Below are 22,268 nucleotides of genomic sequence, written 5' to 3' on the forward strand. Positions count from 1 at the left end.
TATTAAAATGTCATATTTTTAAACTGTTTGTATTCACAAACAATCAATGTTTGTAGAAACAAGACTCTGCTACCCTGGACATGGAACGGGCTAATAAGGAGATTGAGATGCTGAGGAAACAATATGAGGCCATGTCTCAGGAGCTGAAGGAGGCCACACAGGAGGCTGAAGTGGCCAAATGTCGAAGGGACTGGGCTTTTCAAGAGAGGGACAAAATAGTGGCGGAGAGGGAGAGCATAAGGTCAGTGTGTGTGTGTTTTTAAAGACTGCTGATGGAGCTGAATGGTGTGCGCAGTGCTGTAGATCTTAGAGAGTCCCTGGCAGCTACATAACCCCCCAAGTACGTGCCATCCTTTTTTCCTCTTATTTTCACGCCATCTGTTCCCTCTCTCTCTCTCTCTTCCCCAGGACTCTGTGTGATAACTTGCGGCGAGAAAGGGACCGGGCGGTCAGTGATCTAGCCGATGCCCTGCGTAATTTGGACGATATGAGGAAACAGAAGAATGACACATTGCGAGAGCTTAAAGAGATGAAGTGAGTCGTCACCCTTTCCGTCTCCACTGTGTTGTACTGGGCTGTTCTACCCAGCTGTCTTATAGCTTGGTTATTTTCCTCGCATCATTTTCACACATCCAAATTAAAATTTATTCCACAAAAAAGTAAACGTTTTCATCAAGCATACATATTTTATGTCTAATTTTCTGCATATGAAGGTGCCTGTATTGGGCGTAAAGGCGCCATCTGCTGGTTGAGGTGTATATGAGATTTTTTTCCCTGGTATATAGAGTAAGCCTTACATAGTGACTTTGTAAGTTTCTTTCTTTACCCTCCATAAAGAACAATGTACCGTTGGGGTTTTAATGTCAGCACTATCCGCAAGGCAAGCCTCAATAGGGCACCATACATCTTACTGACAAAAGGGCATTGTGTACATCTACTTTTAGTTTGTTACTAATTTAAAATATAAATTTAAATGGCAAGTGTTTGAGGACGGACGTTTGACATATTTTTTAAACCAACTTTGAGCCCCTTTTTATGTTACAGAAAACCTTTTATTATCCACAACGATATGCACAATAACTTTAGAAAAATAGAAAAAGTTAACTTCCAGTCAGATCGGACGCATGTGACTCTCTCCCTCTGTAGTCTCTGTCCATCCATCCTCAAGTGACTAACCTTTGACTCTATGTGTTGTCTTTCTTTGTTTAGGGAAAAGATGGAGAGCCAGTTGGAGAAGGAGGCCCGATTCTGTCAGCTAATGGCCCACAGCTCTCACGACTCTGCCATTGACACAGACTCCCTGGAGTGGGAGACAGAGGTGGTGGAGTTTGAGAAAGACAGGGTAAGAGCCATTCTCGCTGTAATGTGCTAAAATGCTTGTCCTGAGACAACCAGCAGAGTTCAACAGAACGGGAACATTGACAGAAATTTGTCATTAACAAACTTTTATTTTACTGCCTTAATAGGATGACATGGATTTGAAGGCACTTGGATTTGATATTGCTGAGGGGGTAAATGATCCATATTTACCAGGAGATTGTGGAATATTTGTTACAAGGGTGGACAAAGGAAGTATAGCAGATGGAAGGTTAAGGTATGACCTGCCTCAATAAACTGTTCCCTATGCTGGACTTAAAACTTTATTGAATTCCATATTATATTATTTCTTTTCCTTTGGTTTTAGAGTGAATGATTGGTTGTTGAAGATTAATGACATAGACTTGACCAATAAGGACAGGAAGCAGGTGGTGAAGGCTGTCCTCAACGGGGGAGGACTGATCAACATGGTGGTACGAAGAAGGAAATCTCTGGGGGGGAGGCTGGTCACCCCTGTTCACATCAACCTTATGGGACATAAAGGTATGTTAGGTTTCAGATATTTACTTACCTTCTCTCACTCTGTATTGTTGCTGCTCTTTGATTCTGGGTTGTTTTTCCTCAGACAGTGGTATTGGTCTGGAAAACGGGGTGTTTGTCACTGCCATTGTCCAAGGAAGTCCTGCTGCTCGGGAGGGTTCTCTCACAGTTGGAGACAGACTGATCGCTGTGAGTTATTTTCAACTTTAATGAAATCCTGCTCCCTTCCTCCACATCTACAACACCCCAGTTTGCACAGGTTCTGTTAGCTTTCTAATCCAGACGCTGATCCGTCCCAGTATCTCACACTCCAAAACTCAGATAAGGTGGGATTTAGTTGAGTATCTGAAGTGGCTAGAGGACAGACTTCTCCTTTTTGTTAAATCCTCAAAAATTTGCTGCTCTAGAAGTGTGGATGAAGCTTTCTCTGGATGTGCAGTTGCAGTATATGCACACTTAAGGGAATTAAGAGCAAAGATAAGTGACAGAAATAGAAACTATGTCTCTGTTGCTGTAAGAGATGGGAAGAGTGTCTTTTATGATTATCTGTCAGCAGCAGCAGACTTTTGATGCCTTTGTTGGTTTAAACTTGAGGACAAAACCCGTACATGATCTAGAATCCCTCAGACTATAGCTGTATAGTGGTCTAGACTGAAACAGTATTGGCCATATATGTATTCATTGTGGGCTAGACATGCCAAGCAGTAATTTGTCGTTTTAGTTCATTTGCAAAGCGTGTATGAGATTAAACCACATAGTTATCTCTGAAAACCCATGCATTTGGGGATATTTATCATACGTATATCATATTTCATCCAACTCCTTACATTTGCTCATATTTTATTTTATCAGCATTAGTACTTCATGTTTAAATGTGATCACAATATAGATCAGAGTTCTGAACTGAGATGTGAGCGCTTCTTTTCCCTTTAGGTCCATTTTCCTGAGCTATTTCCATGCAAAATTTCAGCCATAATATAGTACCCACCCTGCTCCTCAATGTTTCAGACAGTTTAAAAAAAAAAAAAAAAGAAGATTCCTCTCAAGTTCAGCCTTTTATGGTGGAAATGTGAGGATTGCAGTGTGATTGCTGGAGACTAAAATGTGCTGGCCTAGATTTCTTGTGGTTCTCCCACCATAACAGCATGAAGCACATCTCAAGCTCGCTGCACTCTCATGTTCAAGATTGTTAGCAGAATGTGTTTGTAGATGTGCTGCTATTTTAATAACACTGCAACCCAAGACAAATACACAAATGAACATCAGACGCATGTCAGAGAAGGCAGCAAGCGTTGCGTTTGTGTTGAACGACTTATCGTTATTTCCAATGTGTCTCTTCCCTGCAGATAAATGGAATTGCTCTGGATAACAAGTCTGTGACAGAGTGTGAAGCTCTGTTGAGGAGCTGCAGGGACTCTCTCAGCCTGTCTCTCATGAAGGTGAGCCAGAACTCGTCTCATTTTCTAAGCTTCTTTTCTCACTGGAATCATCAAGAGTGTTCTCTCTAGTTCTGTATGTCCTACATAGCAGTTGTATAACTTCAGCTGTTGTGTTTGCTCATCTACAGAGTTACCGTGCTGTTTTGCAGTGTTTAGGGGAAGAAATTCAGCTTATCAAGTATTGTTCTTTCTTTTGTTCACCCCACAGTTTTTCCCTCACAGTACGTCAGGCCAGAATATCTTTGAGAGTCTGCAAACATCAGAGAAGTCTAATGGACGCGTTCACCTGTCAGAGGTCCACTCCCGGAACAGCCGTAACCTCAAACACAACAGCTCGACACAGACTGACATCTTCTGCCCTGATGTTGGAAGCGCCAGCACAAGTAGTATCTCTGGGGAGAGGAGGAAGGTCAGAGGTGAATCTGATGAGATGTATGGTGACATGGGCAAGCCATTCTCCACAGGTTCCCTCCATGCCACTAGCCTTCGGCCGGCTTCAGACTTAGGAACTGGTCGCTATGGACCCAGTGCTTTCCAAGAGTGCTGTCCTTATCCAAAGGCACCTTCCTCGCTGCCCTTCGAGCCCATTTCACCCTCTGACTGCATTGCTATGGAGACAGCTCTGGAAAAGAAGCACAGTGGGGGAACATGGCCCAAGATGATGGTGGGAAGTATGTCAGTCGCACCAGATAGTCCCAGTCCAGTCACAACAGCCACCCAACTCTCCATCTATAAATCCCCCAAGCAGAGGAAGTCCATCTTTGATCCAGACACATTCAAACGCCCTGAAACACCTTCTTCTAAGATGGAGTACATGGCAGCCAATCAGATTGCCACTGTAGCGGTGGCTGCAGCTTCTCATTCCCCACAGCCTTCAAAGACCGAGTCCCTCTCCTCCTCTTCCACTCCTACCCCGACCCCCCCAACCCCTCCCACTCGCAGCGACTCTTTTAAATTTAAACACAAACATCAAAGCAGCTCTGCTTCTGACTGCACAATCACCTCAGAGGGCAAGGGAGAGGCTGCCATGGCAGCAGGAGAGAGCCGAGACAGAAGCGAACGAGAAAGAGACAGGAACGGAAACCACTATTTCCAGGACGGCAAGGTCCTCACCTCTAGGAAGTCATGTGACGAGGACATCGGCCGCACTCGAGGAGAAGAACCAGAGGTAAAGAGGCCACGCCCTAAATCTGCCCCCGCCCTTCGACGTAGGATGACCCCTCAGACCATCACTCTTCCCTCCTTCCAAGTGAGTTTATTTAACAGTTAGCAGGTTGACTGAAAGTCTTTTATGTTACCTTTTTTTTTGTCTTAGAAATATCTTCATCAGTCCAGGATGGGTAAATTCCAAGTTTCTCTAACATAGAAACTGTGGTGCATTGGAGGAAAAAATCTGAATGGGAGCTTTGAAACCATTCCAGTGGGCCAAAGTATCCACTTTGTAATAGAATTTACTGCCTGTCAGAATTAAGCCTCCGGGACTTGCCTTTCGGCCAGTGTGTCTAAGTGATTGATGCCACAGCAGTGGCACAGCCACCCAGCCCCAGAGCTGAGTCAGAGCCTGGTTGTCAGACAACCCTGCCCAGCTACCTCTCCAGGTCCTGATGCACACAGGAGGATGCAGTGGGGATAAATGTTCATTGTTCTCTTGTGGAATGTTGTCCTTTTTTCTTATGTGTTAGCTCCAACAAATGGTGGAAAAGTTTTTTTTTTTCTAGACATGTTATTTTGATACCAAGCTGGTAAAATTTGTATGAATTTAAGTCTGTGATTCATCTCAGAACTACTCCAATGATGAGCATTCACCAGAGCCCAGAGACATGCTGCGTTCTTCCCCCAGCCGCTCTCATAGACACAGTGTTGGCTTTGTCCCTACAGTCTACAATGGCAACCTACCTCCTAGTGAGTTTCTCTATAGCAACATGGCTACATTCTCGAAATGTAATCACAACCCTCCCACTTTCTGACATGAATGTGTGTCTTGTGTCCTGTCAGACTCGGCCCACCGTGGACTGTCTCCTTGCCCTGCAGTGACTGCTGTGATGAGGAATCCAGTGTACACTGTGCGCAGTCACCGTGTTCATACCAGCAACTGTCCATCTGTTGCATCTCAGATATGTCACCAGCACACCCATACCAGGTTACCTTATTTTCAACTCCATTTCCTTCAGTAGATTGATTTTAAGTAATAGAAAATCTCTGACGTTCCACAGTGGTCTGTCCCAGATGCACTGCTCCTCAAACCCGTTCATGACAAGGCTTTGTATTTTCATCAAGAATCAAAATAAATCCTTTGATCTCTATGATAATTATACAGTAACTCAATTCCCTTTCCTCTGATGATTCCACTTCTGTTTTTTAATTTATATATCTCCTCAGGTTGAGATCAGTTCTTGAGGCACAGGTTTTTCCAAAGGTCGAAAATATTGTTTCATTACATATTAAGCTTTACAATGTTTTCTGAATCTAGTTTCAGAATCCCATTAGCAAAGTCACCAGCACTGCATTTATTACTACAATATTCATATTATAAACAACCTCGGAAATCTTTTTTTTGCACTGTTTTTTGGACTGTTATAATAATCTGTTCAGCACTTATTCTGAAAAGCATTAAATTAAATGTTTACATTTTCACCTGGTAGTGAATTCCCTTTACTTACTTCTGCTACATACAGATTCACATTCAAATTATTTTAATAGTCCACAGAGCATGTAATAGTTTTGCCATTTTATCTTTTTACTTGCTTACTGTGTATAACTAATCAGGCCTTTAAGTAGCCAGTTCACATTATGGAACTGCCGCACAACATGTTTTAGGTCTCTTCGAAACAATCTGCCATTGCAAACAGCTTTTTAATAATTAATATCAAGGCTTCATTAATTTTCTCTCTCTATCCGGCCAAAATCATAACAATAGTTCTAAATTAGCCCTTTTCCCAATGGCAGCGTCACTGATTAAATATCCTACTGTTGCCTTTTCTTAATGTTGTGCTGTTTTGAATAATCTCTACCCTTGAGTTTAATTACCTTTTAGAAATAAAAACTTTACTGAAGTAGAGTTTTTTTTATGCAGAATTTCAATCTTCTTTTCCTTCTTGCAGCCCACAGCACCAGGGTCGTCTGAGCCTGGACCTGAGCCAGCAGAAGCGCACAAGCGACTACTCCGAATCCTCGTCAACACGCAGCAGCCGAGCTTCACACGGTACAAACTCACTGCCCTCCAGCGCACGGCTCGGTCAGTCTGACACGCACGCAAGCACGCAAACTCATGCACACACATATGAAAGGTCACAGAATTCCTGTCTCTCTCTTTCTGGATATTGTGTCATATTGTTAATTATTGCATCTCATCCCTCTGCCAGGTTCTTCCAGTAATGTTCAGTACCATACAGGAAGAATCAAAATCCCATCCACGCCACGATACCCACGCTCCATGCTGGGCTCAGACAGAGGTACTGTAGTTCCTATTTTAAAAAGATGAAAAAAAAGCTTTATCAATTAACCCCTTTTTTTTTTTTTTTTTTTACAACATTCATAAATATGAGATCTAAATATAATGTATTTTTTCTTTCTGCTGCTCTTTCCTTAAATCCAGGCTCCATGTCACACTCTGAGTGTAGCAGTCCCAGTCTTATCACGCCTCCGCAGTCCCCACTAAATCTGGAGACTTCTTCATTTGCCAGCAGCCAATCACAAGGTTCCATTTCCACCTTACCTCGGATCTCAGTCAGTCCTGTGCCAATAGGGGAGCGCAGGAAAGACAGGTATGATGTAAAGGATACTTGCATGTGATTTTTAAATGTCAGATAATAAAAAAGGTTGTTTGTAGCCAGCTGAAACACATTTTTGTGACGCTCATATGTGTTACATATTAGCTTGTTTACATATTTCTGTCCTTTTTGCGTGACTCTTAAAAAAATGTTGATCTTTCATTTATTCATTGTCTATTAAATAATTTTACTGAAGCTGCGTTTGGTTCCAAAATCAAGTTTTAGGTCTTGGTTATAAATTTTAATTAATTCCGCCATCATTCCTGTCCCACATCTTATTGATGACACGTCTTAAGCTTTTACTCTGTTGCTGTCTATGTATGATATCTGTCCCCCATTCTTCTCTTTATCTTCCTCTCGCCTCTTTGCAACGCTCCACTTCCAGATCTTTGTACCGTAACCGCTCTTTTCTAAGGATTCCTCTGGCTGCAAGGCCGAGGTTCTCCTCTCTCAGGAGCCTCAGGTTTGTTCCCCCCTCACAGTGCCACAAACAAGGGAATGCCCCCATCCTTCCCCTCCAAGTTCACTTTGTTCACATGCTTTGGTGCAGATAATATGGAGGCGCATAAAACTCTTACAAGAGTTATGCAAGATGACGTTGTTTTTTTCCCCGTGTTTTCCTCACCTACAACCAAGAAAAGACTTTAATTTTTGCAATTTATAATGTTTTGCATGCAACAGTATGACCTGTGCCTAGGGATGCACACAAACACTGATAAGCTACACCTGGCAAACTTCAGTGTTGTTTATGTGCCTGCACATGTCTCCCTCTATGTCAGAAGACCCACTGAAATCTCAGATAGTGCATGTACCGTACATACTCTCTGAAGATGACATGGTCCGTGTGCATGTATATATATTTGCCTTAAGCTAAGTCACCCTTTATTCTGCACTACGTATGTTATGCAATGTAGTTATTATTCAACTTCAAGATTCTGGGTCGTGGTCTTGTTTGTACACCACCACGCTGTTTATCCCAGAGCCTGGCTGCAGCTGTTTCCCTCTTATCTCCCTTCATGAAAGTGGAAGGCATGCTCAATGCCACCTTGTTATGAAGACACACAAAGTTCATACAAATCTCCTTCATGTGAAGGAATTCCACCTTCTTCCTGTGCTTTCACTGTTCCCACTATTTCTGTGTTGTCTAAACCCATCCAGTTTCCTAGGCATTGTAAGCCAGGCATAAAGTGGTACTCTGGAGAGCTAAGCTGTTACAGACCTGGGGGATCTTTAAACTTGGGTTCAAATATTCGTCAAACTCAGCAGAAGCTTTCTGTTTGTTGTTGAAATTTTAATTTAAGCCAGGTGTGATTTCTTATTTTTCCAGCAAAAGCCTGCATTAATGAAAAACTCCCCAGAGCTGTAAAGTGGCAGTCTCGCACCACCTTGAGCTGTCTCTACTCTCTGGTGGTGTCCTGGATCAGCTCTCTTGTGATGCTATTTATTGATGCAGAGTCCTCTTTCCCACCAGACCATACTTGGAGGAACCACGCAATGTCATTGTGCACAAAGGTGCAGAGCCGCTGGGCATCTCCATTGTCAGTGGGGAGAATGGAGGAATCTTTGTTTCAAAAGTTACCAGAGGAAGCATAGCACACCAGGCAGGGTTGGAGTACGGAGACCAATTACTCGAGGTATGAGAAACCTGCTGCACGCCACAAATATTACATCTTCAAGTTAGCATAAATAAAAATTCTGTGTGATTATAAACTTCCCCACTAACACACTCTTTCTTTAGGTTTTAGTCATTGTGCTGCTTGTAGGACATGTTTATAGTGTGGCTTCACATACTGGATGACTCAATTCATTAATGCTGTCACAGATCCAGCATTTTAATTATTGCTGGAATGCATTTAACCAAATGGTGTTTTCACTGTTTACAGAGCTGGCTGTTGTAAAGTCCCATCAAGTAGGCGGCACTTGTACTGGAGGGTGTTACACATTTTATAGTTTTTTTTTTAGTTTTTTTTTTTAAAAGACTAAGTCAGGAATATTTCATAAAATATGTGAATGTAAAAAGACTGTTTGTTACCCCCCCCCCCCACATGTTCCTTAATTTATTTACCTATAAATATCCTATTTATCCATTTGTGACTTTACATAATTAGATGAGGTCTGTATGAGGCCACAAATGTGTCTTGAAAAATAATGGCTTGTGGGGTGCTAGTAAAAAAAAAAAAATAAAAAAATAAAAAAAATTATTTTCAAAATACCAGGAAATGTGTGTAAAGCTAATCCTCCATCAACTCTCATGAGTGTCCTCTCTGCAGAGTAGAACTAATCATTTAAAGCACTTAACAGACTGGACACATCCTGTGTTCCCGTCTCCCAGTTCTTTCAGTGACATAATCTGTTCTAAAATGCTCATCCTAATCACATTTTTCCTCCTTTACCAGTACAATGGCATTAACTTGCGGAATGCTACAGAGCAGCAAGCTCGTCTCATAATTGGCCAGCAGTGTGACACCATCACCATTATGGCCCAGTACAACCCACACATGTACCAGCTTGGCAACCACTCTCGCTCCAGGTAAAACAATGTTGTATGGAGAATTAGTTGTTTCTTTTTTGTTTGTTTGTTTTAATCTTTTTTTTTTCCAATCCCATGTTTTCAACCAGTAATTTTTTTCAGTCTAAATGCATTATTTATTGATTTTTTTTTTTTTTTTTTTTAAAGAAACCTTTATTATACATGATTATTTTACTGAATCTCTGAAACAACCATGTCTCATCCAGGTTTTAACCTTAACTTTCTAGCTGATTCACCTTCAAATATTGTCAGCATGCATGGTTGAGTCTGACTCCCGCTTGGAGTTTTAATTTAATTTCAATAACATTTTATGTGAAAATGCCCAAAGCTGTTTGATCAGTCCACAACCAATCAGAGCAGCAAACCTGTGATGTACAGTCATGTAGAAAATTCTTTCAGCTGTAAGATTTTGTGTTTCTGGGCATATTAAAAATCTTCCCTGTTTTAAATTGAGCTAAATAAAACCTCATATGTCATGATTATATTTAAGCAAACCTAAAATAAAAAGCAGGCAATCCTGATAAAATTGAAAGAGAGTTTCATTTATTTTCCATGTGACTGTAGCTTTTAGCAGTGTGGCTTTTTGGCGTGCTTTTCTGAAGCCTTATTACATCAAACATATCCCATATTATATAAATGCTTGCGATATTTAATACGAAGCCCAGGTGAGGCTGTTGGGAAATCTGGACTTGTACATTAAATCATTTAATTGTAAATTCACCAGTAAAGATTAAATGTTCTTTATTTTTTCCTCTGCAGCTCCCGTTTGGAGCCAGTCAGCACTCAGTCAACTCCCCAGGGAAGCGGGGCCGCCACTCCCGACAATCACTCCACCATCGACACGCTCAGCGAACAGGACGAGGGAACACTCACTCCCTCGTCCAAGCAGACCACACCCACTACTAGTCCTCACAGTTTCGTCAGGCAAGAATGTTCACAAAGACTAAATGATTCGACATCTTTATACCAATTAATGTGAATGAGAAGGAATTTTTGCCACACCAGTAGCCTTTTCCTCCAACCAGCACGTATCTCCCTGTAGGATGCCGTCAGAGGGCAGCAGGAAAGTGGCTGAGCCCCGGCTTGTGACGGTGCGCAGACCTGGTGTGGAAGTAGGAGTCACGCTTTGTGGAGGGAACCTGAAGGGTGTCTACATTGAGAGTGTAGATGAGGACAGTCCTGCCAGAGGCCCTAATGGTCTACTTGCTGGAGACCTCATCCTGGAGGTATATTACTATACAATACACATACACACCATACCTGCTCGCATACAAACACACTGTCTGTAATTCATGTTTGATGGCTTTTCTATGATTCACAAACATGTCACCAACACATAAATACAGTGCACAAGGAAACAAATTTCCCTCACAGGATTAATAAAGTACACATTTAGTATCTATGTATCACTTTCTAAACTGCAATTTTTGTTCTGAAGGTAGTTTTATTTCACTTTGGTGAATAATTTACAAGTTGCCTTTCAGTCAGTTTAACTGCAAACTGAATTTTTAACACTAAAGATGTGTACCGTAGGTGTTTTTTTTTTTTTTTTTTTAAACTTTTTGAAGTGAACTTTTATTTGATGTTTTCAGATGTTTTTTTGAAAAACATGCTGCAGACTCGAGCACTGCCAGAGGGTGCTGGCATTTTCCATCGTGTCATTGTTTTTGATTGATCTCCTCCCGGTTGGTATTCGGTCTCATTTCACGTCGGTAATTTATCTGGGAGCGCCACAAATTTGTGATAGACATTTCCTGGCGTGATTCTACTTAAGCTCAGTGCCGCAGAGAGTGTGCAATCTGAAAAGCCACGTAGCTTTGTCCCCAGACTGCACAGCAATCAGTCTGTCCTGTAGTCTCCCTGTTTGTATCCTTTCCTCATATGTGGCTCAAATCAATACTGCAACACTGTAATACCACTGAAAGCTTGGAGGAAATGTAGCTGTCTCAGTCAGAGGAAATTATTTTGCTGAGTGTAAATAACATGACATTCCTCTTCTAACTTTGTTGTTTTATTAATTTAATGATGAAAAGTTGATGTTTCCGTGCTCAGCAGTGGAAAGAATTTGACTGGAAACTAAAAAACAGATACTTTCACACTCCAGTGGTCATTTCTAATTTTGTTAAAAATCCTTCAGCATCCTTGTGTTGGAGACGATGCGGTAGTATAGGTGACCATAATGCACAATGATACTTGAGTATTGGAAAAAAATTAAAGAAGAAATTGAAACATTTTAAAAAAGAGAAGTCCTTTGAAAAACTCTTTTATTTGTTTGGTGTTACGCCAGTCGAACTTTTCAGTGCTTACCAAAGATATATATATTGCGTATATTATTACTGGTTGCTAAGAAAATGATAACTTTGAACTGGAAGAATGTTAAACCACCAACTGTAATTGAATGGAAACAAAAGTTGAAACAAGTGTGTATAATGGAATGAGTGACAGCATCACTACAAATAAAAATGGACATTTATAACCGGGGATGGCATATGGTTACTGAATACATGAGGACGTAAACTTTATAGGTTGTTAATATCGCACCATAATGCTGAAGATGAGTCCTGACATGAAGTGAATTTCTACCTTTATTTATTTGTTTGTTTGTTTTTTTGTTTTTTTTTTCATACATGTAGATGAATGTACTTTTATTAATTTTTCTTTTTTTTTTTTTTTTTTTAATTTAAATTTTCTTCTTCTCCTCCGTTCCTGCCCGGTCACTTGTGTCCGGTGGCGTGTTTTGTTAATTTGTGTTTGAAAATTTAAATAAAAAGTTAAAAAAAAACCCCCACTCAAGTTGATGTTTCCACTATTTATCTCCCCCCCCCCACCCTTTTCTCTTTCTATTTCTCAGTATAACTCGGTGAATATGAAGAATAAGATGGCAGAGGAGGTGTATGTCGAGATGCTGAAACCTGCAGAGACAGTCACTTTAAAGGTGCAGCATCGACCTGATGATTTCAGCATGGTCAAAGATGCTCCAGGAGATGGCTTTTACATTAGGTATGTATGCATGTGTACTTATAAATATCTGTCATACCTTGAAATAGATCTGAATTTTAGCCAATTCTACAAACTACAAAGTGTACTACTACAAAGTGTCTCAAATTTTTCCATAGCAGCCTATTTATAGTCACGTAGACCAAAGTACCCCTTGGACAAGCTGGACTGTTTGTCACCTAACCAGTTATGTCCCAAATCCACAGTGTGACTGCAGTGATGCTTATCACACTACAGATTTAGGTTATCTGATCCATTTTTGCACTCCATAATTTTCCAGGTCATTAGAAGTGCATTGTATATGGATGGAAAATTAAGATCTAAAATAGTAATGTTTTATTGTTAGGAGTCTGTCGGGGTGTATTGCCACAGCTGCCGCAGTCACTTGTTATATAGGCAAACATGCTTGTGATGTCATCCGCAGTAAATACACTCAGCTTGCCTTGCTGTCACTGATATGCCGCTCAGCAATGACTTATGAGGCTCCAACAGGAGGCGAGCTCGGCCTATACTGCTGAAAGATAAACTCTTTTTGGCCTTCCTTTCTTACTGCTGCTCTGTTTGACCAATTCTTAATCTCTTCATAGCTACCACACCTACCATAATACCTCACCTCCGCTCTCATTTTTATCATCTTCATGCTCCTTGGCTGCTTTGTTCTGCCGTGCACTTCATAACTCACAATCTATCTTTGTCTTTCCCTCCCACCAGAGCACTTTACGACAGGGTGGGCGAGGCTGAGGGGGACCTCAGCTTTAAGAAGGATGACATCTTGTACGTGGACGAGTCTTTACCAAAGGGGAGCTTTGGGACCTGGATGGCCTGGCAGCTCGATGAGAACGCTCAGCAGATCCAGAGAGGACAGATCCCCAGCAAGTACATGTGGGTGGAGAGTTCAGCGCATGCCTACACACATGCACATTTGAGTTAGTGGACACTTGGGAACAGCTGTGACAACAATCTACAGTGTACCGCTACAATGCAGGACTTGTGTGTGATGTAACTTCTGTGCCTTTTTACTGGTAGTACAAGGTCTCCTTGTCCTTGTAGTGTGTCTCCAAAGACATGCATTTATCTTGCAAACTTCTTGCCTTAAGGACAAGTTGTTCTATACGAATACACAAGTCCTACATCTCTCTATTATTTTTTTTTTTTTTAACTGAACCTTTATATTGGATGCAGGAGTTTCAAATGAAGACTATTTTTAACTTTACAACTGAATGAAAATTTCCCAAGTGAAGTTTCCAAAAAATGACAGAAAATACTTGCTGCTGTTCATCTTTTTTAAACAATACCTCATCCCCATCATAGCATTCAGCATCTTCATGGCTCTTCAGACAGAAGCTACACCCTTTTGGTTTTACACTTTCTCTTCTGTACTTCTTTTATGTTTTATTTATCTTTACTATACTGAATAAAGATAAACTTAAAACGCATTTGAGAAGCCAGTACCCAGCCTAACAATACTGACGCCTTCTCTGTTTAAAAGCCTCTAAGTTTAAGATCTCATTTATTGTTTGTGTGCAATGCAGGATGGACCAAGAGTTTTACCGTAGACACAGTGTGACAGAAATGAAGGAAGATTCCAGTAAGACTCTTTCTGCAGCTGCACGCAGATCCTTTTTCAGGCGGAAGCAGAAACATAAACGCAGCAGCTCTAAAGACAGCAAAGAGATGGTGGCTCTGGACACCATCAGCACAGACTCCATCCCTTTCCTCGATGGTGAGAAGGTTTTTCATGTTATGGGTAAATATATCAGGAAGCATAAAATTGCCTGTATAAACATGATGTTTGGCTGATTTGCATTTCTTTGGTCAGACTGTGTGAGCCTGGCATACCAGCGGGTCCAAAAGGTGGAGTGCACCTCTCCCCGACCAGTACTCATACTTGGGCCTCTGACAGACCCCGTCAAGGAGATGCTTGTAAACGAGTCTCCAGGAAAGTTCTGCAGATGTGTTCTGGGTGAGTCTGTCAGTTCTTCAAATCAGATATTTATTTAAAAAAAAAAAGAAAAATCCTTTAAACTCTTGCTTTCTTACTGCTGTTTGTGCAGAGGTGTTGAAGGCATCCCAGCAAGCCATTGAGCGCGGTGTCAAAGACTGCCTCTTCATTGACTACAAGCGCAGGAGTGGACATTTTGATGTGACCACTGTTTCTTCTATAAAGGAAATAACGGATAAGGTATTTGTGTCTACCGTCTCAGAATTAAGCCGAAGAGATAAAATGGCTTCTATCTTTCTTTACTCATTGATTGAGGTGAACCATCACTGTTACAGCTCTTGTGTCTCAGATTCAAATGAATAAAGATTAAGACAGCTGTCTATAAAGCTAAATGTAAATTGTTCTTAACACTGATTTGCTTTTGAAATTGTTTTTTTTTTTGGCTCTTTTTGAACACAGGGTTGTCACTGTTTGCTTGACATTGCCCCACATGCCATCGAAAGACTCCACAGCGTTCACATTTATCCTATAGTTGTCTTCATCCGCTACAAGAACGCCAAGCAGATCAAGTAAGTAGCAGCGTGACTCATAGCGCAGAATGAGGATTATTATGTCCTGGTGGTGTGGCAACCCCATCCATGTTTGAGTATATGGGTGGGTGAGAAAGTGAGGGGTTGATAAAGTAGGATAAGCCTTCACATTTGCCTTTCCACAACAAAATCCTGTTTTGGAATTAATACTAAAACATCACACTTTAAAAAAATCTTTTAAATAGGCCTTAACAATTTTTTCTATCCTTTTAAAGCCTTTTAGCGCTGGGCTGTATTCTTTATTCCTTTATTTCTAGATGCTTTCTGACATTCGCTTAACTATAAAGAATTTTTGCGTCATTTGAGACAGATATTGAGATTACTTGCTTTTAAGAATCCTGCTTGCACAAATAATTTCCTCAGTTAAACACATTCATAGCTTAAAATTTAGTTCTGAAAAGCTCAATGAGACACATTGATGATGTAAGAAAGGAATCGGCCACTGGCTTCAGTAGACTGATTATCTCTCTCCTGTTTTGCCTTTAGGGAACAGAAGGATCCAGTTTATCTGCGGGACAAAGTATCTCAAAAACATTCCAAGGAGCAATTTGAAAGTGCACAGAAGATAGAACAGGAATACAGCAAGTTTTTCACAGGTTTGTATGAGAACAAATCACCTCCCTTTGATGCAAACAACAAGCTTCACACCATAGATGGACCATATTATTATTATGCTTCTTATTTTTTCATGTTTCAGTGTCCCTGTAAAGTAAATACACTAATTGCTTTTGTACTCACAAGCACACAGCTTTATCAACAAGTCCTCTTCTCTTTGCAGGTATTGTCCAAGGCGGCACCCTTCCTTACATTTGCACTCAGATCATCACTATAGTTGATCAGGAACAAAGTAAAGTCCTGTGGACTCCACTCGGTGGCCCCTAGAGGAGACTGGCTGCCACTACAGCGAGCCGCGGCTCTCATCTCCATTCCCCAAACTCTAATCCTTTCATATTATACCAATAGGTACACTATAGTGAGCTAGTTGTGTAAATTATTGATATTTTTTTATTTTGTCTTTGTTATGATTTATAATCGGAGCCTCCTTTATGTCTGATGTTATTCCGGAGCAGGTTAGTAGCACTGGATATCAGCGTTAAGTTCAATCAGTCTTCCCTAAGGATTTCTGGTAGTGTATATGTAATGCTGCATTATAAGCATCCGTTTACAGTCACAAGACAAGTCTGAATATTGGTGTTCAATATTTGCTTGATTGTGTCTCCTTCCCTTGTCCCTCTTATGTACACAAACCACAACGCTAATGAAGTTCAGTCACACCTAACGCCACCCCCTTCCCATGTACCAAATGAGACTTGTGGTTTCCCTACAATTATGCACCCATTTTATGATGACTGACAACTAATTGTATTATTTTTGTGTATGTGTGTGCGTGTGTTTGTGCGAGATTGAAAACTCTGAGACTGTTCACAGTTGTAATGGCAATTTTATCTGAATTGGATCCCGATTGTTAGCATGTGTATGATGCTATAGACATGGAATGCCAGGATCGGGCATCACATTCCTTGTGATGTTTCGTCACAAAAGTGCAAAAGCATCAAATCTCTTGAAATATGTAGCTTGATCTTGCTGAAGTCGTCTTGCCAGCAGGCATTCATGCTTGCTCTATGCATCGTGTTTCTCTAGTAGCTGCGTGTGAGGACAGGTTATGGGCCTTTCAGAAGTGCCTTTAGAGAAGAAGCCTGATCTGAAACCAGCTCTAAGCCGTTTAATCAGAACTTTGAGGGTTTTTGGACATTTTTCTTTAGTGCATCATTTCAGCCATCATGGACTTACATGATTTTAAAGGCAGATTTGAGACCAGTACAGTTTACAGCGCATGACAGTAGTGAGGTATTGAGGGTCGGCGAAAGGTGTGGCTAGCAGGTGAACTCCTCAGAATGCACTCCAGGGCTAGACGGACCACTGTGTAACTTGTTCTTTCTCATAAACATATATTTAACAACATTATAGAGAATACCATATACAATATGCAGATACATCTTGAGGACAAAGAAACACACACACATATAAATACACACATATATATGTATATGTATGTGTGTGTATATATATATATATATATATTACATGTATTTTCACTAAGTGATATGACTAGGAACGTCTGACAGTCAAGTCACGTCTTAGCAGGTATTAGCATGTCTTTTTTTTTTTTTTTTTTTTTTTAAATGAATTTGAGGTGTTTTTTGTGGTTGGTTGTCAGTCACTTATCGATGTACTCATCATAAGAAATACTATGAAGCAAAGTTGCAGGGTAATACCGTCAAGGATTTTCCTCTGGTCCATTTAATGTTAGTGACTTTTCATTGTTTATTTAATTGTATTTTTTTTACTATTATTCAGGAGGCAATTTATATATATATATATATATATATATATATATATATATATATATATATATATATATATATAATAAAAAAAAAATAAAATATTCTGCCCTTCCTCAAAACCATATCTTGTATCTTACTTGTGCCAACATCCACTAAGGCAACTTTATCCTTTTATTTCTATTTTGCACTTGTCTATCTGTGAACCTTAAACACATAACTGTTCTTAGGTTTCCAGCAAACTCTGAATAGGTACTATAATGTCTACTGTAACTAATTCATGTTTTTATGTATCACATCAGTTCCTTACATTTCATTGATGGCCTTTTATTCTTTATTAGAAAAAAAGGATCACTTCTTATTTGAATTATAAAAAAAGGGATCTATTCTTGCACAATGTTTTTCCAATGAAAATTTGTCCACAACTTTGAATATTGGGTTAAAAAAAAAAGTAAGCAGAAGCGAACTGTAACGTTACTATTTTTCTGAGTAGTTAGTTTAACCCACGTTGGAGCGGAATACAACATGAAATAGTTGTATATTTAGAGAAAGGGTCTTTTAAAGAGTCTAGATGCCAGGTACTGATTGAACTTTTCTTTTTTTGAAAAGAATGTGATTTGTATGTTGACACATTAACATGAGAATAAAACTCATTTTTTCTGTTTCACGTCATGGAATCTGTCTGTGCCTTAAAAAAACATTTATTTATTGCTTTAATTTTCAATTTTCTCCATGCAGACACAGCACCCTCTCTACATTATTCCTCTAAAGGCTGAGTGATAAAAGATGTTTCGTTTTGCTGTTAAATGTAATGGTGTCTTTCAGAAAAGTTAAAGGACAAAGGCAAATCTATACTGCTGAACGTAGCAGCCGATGGAAAAGTGGCTGACGAAATGTCATCAGTTGCTGACATCAGATAAGGATTTGTGACCATATCAGCCTGGATCTCGCAGATAAAGATGCTGTCTTCCTGTGAATGAAAAAAACAGTTACAGACATTTCGGCTCTGTCTCCTTTGCAACATGTCGGCTGTAAATTGTGTCACATTTTAGATAAGAATACGAAGCGAAGCCATAGAGAAACTTAATGGTATTGTACTATAAAATATATTTCAGACATCCAGGCAGATAAGACCTTTGATTTATCTGACTGATGGTGGTGACTATAAGCATGACAAAAAAAACTTTTGGCTTTGCAAGAGTTTACAGGAGTTGCTCACTTGATGGCAAATCTCAACTCTGTTTAAAACAAGTCATCACCAAAAGACCTCATGATATTCATTTTAACCTGCAACCCTTATTCATTAGATTTCAACATCTTTTTTGTTGCATTGAATATTTGCTGCAGCAGAGTAAAAGTTACCAACCAGCCCCAAAGCATGAAGAAATTTCATTGCCAGTGTACTGAATTCCCAAAGATCACTTCTTGTTTACTTGGTCCATTTATCTTACTTATTTTTATTTATTTAATTTATTTGACAGGGACGTTGCATTTGTACATAGTCACAGCAATTTGTAGCTGATGCCATGCAAATAGAGCTTTTAGCCAAAGCTAATAATCCACTCTGGTTGGGCCTTTCTACACTATGGTAAAATACAATGATACATCAAATCAAACTTTATTTACAAAGCACTTTTCATACATATGCATTTTAAAGTGCTTAATATCATAAACAATTTCACACTTTCGCACACATGCTGTCCAAACACACAACTTCAACTTTACAATGACCCTCTAGACAAAAAAAAAATTTGAAAAGAAAATTAAATAAATACCTTGAGGATTCTATCTCTGTTTCTGACTTGACACTGCTACTACATAATAAAACCTTTTTCAAACTCACATATTCCCACAAAATACAATCTGTAATTTATTATTAAACCAATATAACACTCAAAAACACAATTTAAGAGTCTATTCTTTATTCACACACACACACACACACACACACACACACACACACACACACACACACTTATACACTACTCACAAAAAGTTAGGGATATTTTGCTTTCAGGTGAAATTTATGGAAAATGCAATATTTTCATGCTACAGTGATATAATATCATAAAAGTAAGACATTTAAGTAGAAGGATGCACTACTGATTTCCTCATCTCAAAAAATTCATTCAACACAAAAGGTAACAACAATGTTAGTTACATGTAGGGGCACAATCACTGGATTAATGATGTTATTCAGGTAGTATGGGCTTGTCACTGTACCATTCACAAAGTGTAGGGCAGTTCTGTACCAAGTGGACACCCCTGCCCACACTGTAACACCGCCACCACCAAAAGCTCGCCTGGTGACAACAGTGGCTGATGCATAGCGCTCTCCCTGACGTCTCCAACATCGTTGCCGGCCATCATTTCTGCTCAGTGTGAATCGACTTTCATCAGAGAACAGCACTGAGGCCCACTGGTTCCTGGTCCAGCGTAAATGCTCCCTGGCCCATGCAAGACGATGATGCCTGTGCCTGGTGGTGTGGTCAGGTACCCGTGCAGGTCGTCTAGCACGCAGACCACGCTGATGGAAACGGTTTCGAATGGTCTGACGTGACACTTGGGTGCCTCTCACCTCTCTTAAACGTGCCTGGAGTTGAGTGGCATTCATCATCCGGTTTCTCAGGGCAGTGTTCACAATGTAGCGGTCATCAGCACGGGATGTGGCCAAAGGACGTCCACTTCTAGGCCTTTCTGTGACTCTTCCAGTCTCTCGATATCTCTGTTGCAACCTGCTGATGACACTCTGTGACACTCCAAGCTCAGTGGCCACTTCTGTCTGAGAACGTCCTGTTTGAAGCATCGCAATGGCAAGGGACTGTTGTTCCATTGTTAGGTGTCGTCTTGGTCTCATGATGTCAAAATGTGAACAGCATGATGAGGACAACTGTTTAAACACCAGCTCTAATTGAACCAGGACATTTATTGGTCAATTCAAGGATCACACACCTGCCGTGATTTTTGCCGTTAAGCTCCTTGTTAGAGAACAGCAACTTGTGCAAAATTTATTGAAACATTTAACAGTTGGACATGTGCATTTAAAAGCTTAGAGAAGATCACATTAAGTTCACCTGTACAGGTTTGAATGCATTTTAGGCTTGTTGTGAAATTTCACCCAAAAGCTGAATATCCCTAACTTTTTGTGAGTAGTGTATAAGTGTGTGTGTGTGTGTGTGTGTGTGTGTGTGTGTGTGTGTGTGTGTATATATATATATATATATATATATATATATATATATATATATATATATACACAGTTCTGTTTATAAATGGGAGCATCCCTAAACATTCAGGAAAAGATTTAACCTTATCTGTGACCATTATTGCTAAATTTTGCAAGTTTTGGTTTGGATTTTCTTGAATAGGGAGTATCTCATCATCACAAAAGGAATGTATTAATATTCCAGAAACTGCAGAATTTATCTAGATCTTCTTATCTACTTCAAACTATATACAGTCTGCAGTCTAAAATATAAAGTACATTTCTGCAGCCTTCTATGATTTGTTTCCATGTAGTTGGACAGCCTGTGGCTACAACAGAACTTGCTGGTTGATTGGATGCCTCTAGCCTGAGGTTTATTCCTCGGAGCGCCTCTCATGGTCACATGGTCTTCTAGCCAATAATGCCACAGTGAATGACTACCCTCCAGCTGCCTGTCAAGATCAGTGGGGCAAGAAGGAACCCACAGAAACTCAAGAAAGCTCTGCAACTCAGACACAGTAGTTGTGCATTGGTGAGAACATTCATTGCTTGACGTCACTTAATGTACTCCTCAGAGGGCCATGTGGAAGGTTTCTGTCATTAATTACTTACAACATTTGATGTACTGTTGCGTGCCGGGCTACTGTGCCATGCTCCACTTCCTCATGTCCTCCAAGTCCCCTCTTGCCTGTTTTTAGAAAGGAGTAGGATCTCAAACTCCTCAGCCATGGTGTCTGTTTCAAGACAGCTGCTGACAGCTCAACTGAACTTGAGAAGTCTCAAGTCTGACAGTGGAGGATCTTTACAGTCCACACTGGGAAGCCGTAGCCTTTCTCAGTTCGTTGTTGAAGAAAAAGATGAATGTTCTGCCCTCTTTTCTATCTTTGAGCTTGACGGGATGCATTTGTCCATTTGTCCTTCCCCTGGTTCTGTACGGTGTTAACTCACATCTCCCACTGTCATGCAGGATTACACGCTGACTGCTCCCACCCTTATCTCCTCATCTGTCAACACTGAGACTCTTCGGTTCTCCCCTATAGGAACCACTCATCCAGCAGCTGTCCTTTCATTGTGGTTTTATCAATTCAAGTCCATCCCCAGAAGAAACTCCAAAGATTTATCATCACATATGTGTGATCGAGGTGCTAATTTTTCTCTGACTTCATGCATGAAGTCAGAGAAAGGATAGTGGATATGGGGACTATTCTTTGGATGTTGCTTTGGGAATTGGAACAGTACATAATTATGCTACTTAGATTGGTTTCCTTTTTGGCAAAGCATTGGTTCCACCAATTTTTATCATTTGCTTTCAAGAAAAAAATCCCAGGGTTCCCTCTTAGCTGAGTCTCCTTGTAAATAAGCACCACTTGCCTGTAAAGAGACAGTTCTCTGTTTTACCAGCAAGAGGAATGCTTCAGAGCTCATGTTCAAGCCAGTTCCCGCGATTAATCCAGCTGCCTGAACACTTGCTGATCAGATGCTGTTTAGTAGCACCCTCATCAGCTACAGCCAGGCACAAAATCAAGGTTTCTACAATCAAAACAAATCATCGCCTTTAAGTTTCTTCTTACTCTGAATATCATATGTAATACGCAT

At 40.3% G+C, this 22,268-nt stretch overlaps 1 protein-coding gene across 2 annotated transcripts in view; it reads left to right on the forward strand.

The window, feature by feature from the left end:
• Positions 1 to 17,482, forward strand: part of dlg5a (discs, large homolog 5a) — a 37,123-nt gene extending 19,641 nt beyond the window's left edge. The window contains exons 9-33 of one of the 2 annotated variants that reach the window (XM_079249276.1): positions 57 to 241; positions 409 to 534; positions 1,210 to 1,342; positions 1,467 to 1,594; positions 1,685 to 1,860; positions 1,943 to 2,046; positions 3,204 to 3,296; positions 3,505 to 4,545; positions 5,078 to 5,198; positions 5,292 to 5,436; positions 6,398 to 6,531; positions 6,659 to 6,748; positions 6,892 to 7,060; positions 8,538 to 8,700; positions 9,463 to 9,596; positions 10,356 to 10,520; positions 10,639 to 10,822; positions 12,448 to 12,596; positions 13,305 to 13,475; positions 14,126 to 14,316; positions 14,413 to 14,556; positions 14,648 to 14,775; positions 14,995 to 15,104; positions 15,612 to 15,721; positions 15,904 to 17,482. In XM_079249276.1, coding sequence (XP_079105402.1) covers positions 57 to 241; positions 409 to 534; positions 1,210 to 1,342; positions 1,467 to 1,594; positions 1,685 to 1,860; positions 1,943 to 2,046; positions 3,204 to 3,296; positions 3,505 to 4,545; positions 5,078 to 5,198; positions 5,292 to 5,436; positions 6,398 to 6,531; positions 6,659 to 6,748; positions 6,892 to 7,060; positions 8,538 to 8,700; positions 9,463 to 9,596; positions 10,356 to 10,520; positions 10,639 to 10,822; positions 12,448 to 12,596; positions 13,305 to 13,475; positions 14,126 to 14,316; positions 14,413 to 14,556; positions 14,648 to 14,775; positions 14,995 to 15,104; positions 15,612 to 15,721; positions 15,904 to 16,007 — 4,398 coding nt within the window. In that variant the 3' untranslated portion in view covers positions 16,008 to 17,482. The remainder of the gene's footprint in view (positions 1 to 56; positions 242 to 408; positions 535 to 1,209; positions 1,343 to 1,466; positions 1,595 to 1,684; positions 1,861 to 1,942; positions 2,047 to 3,203; positions 3,297 to 3,504; positions 4,546 to 5,077; positions 5,199 to 5,291; positions 5,437 to 6,397; positions 6,532 to 6,658; positions 6,749 to 6,891; positions 7,061 to 8,537; positions 8,701 to 9,462; positions 9,597 to 10,355; positions 10,521 to 10,638; positions 10,823 to 12,447; positions 12,597 to 13,304; positions 13,476 to 14,125; positions 14,317 to 14,412; positions 14,557 to 14,647; positions 14,776 to 14,994; positions 15,105 to 15,611; positions 15,722 to 15,903) is intronic. The other variant, XM_079249277.1, reaches the window with a different exon arrangement.
• The last annotated feature ends 4,786 nt before the right edge of the window (positions 17,483 to 22,268 follow it).

Source organism: Telmatherina bonti (assembly GCF_933228915.1).
Source record: "Telmatherina bonti genome assembly, chromosome: 11".
Classification (NCBI taxonomy): Eukaryota; Metazoa; Chordata; class Actinopteri; order Atheriniformes; family Telmatherinidae; genus Telmatherina; species Telmatherina bonti.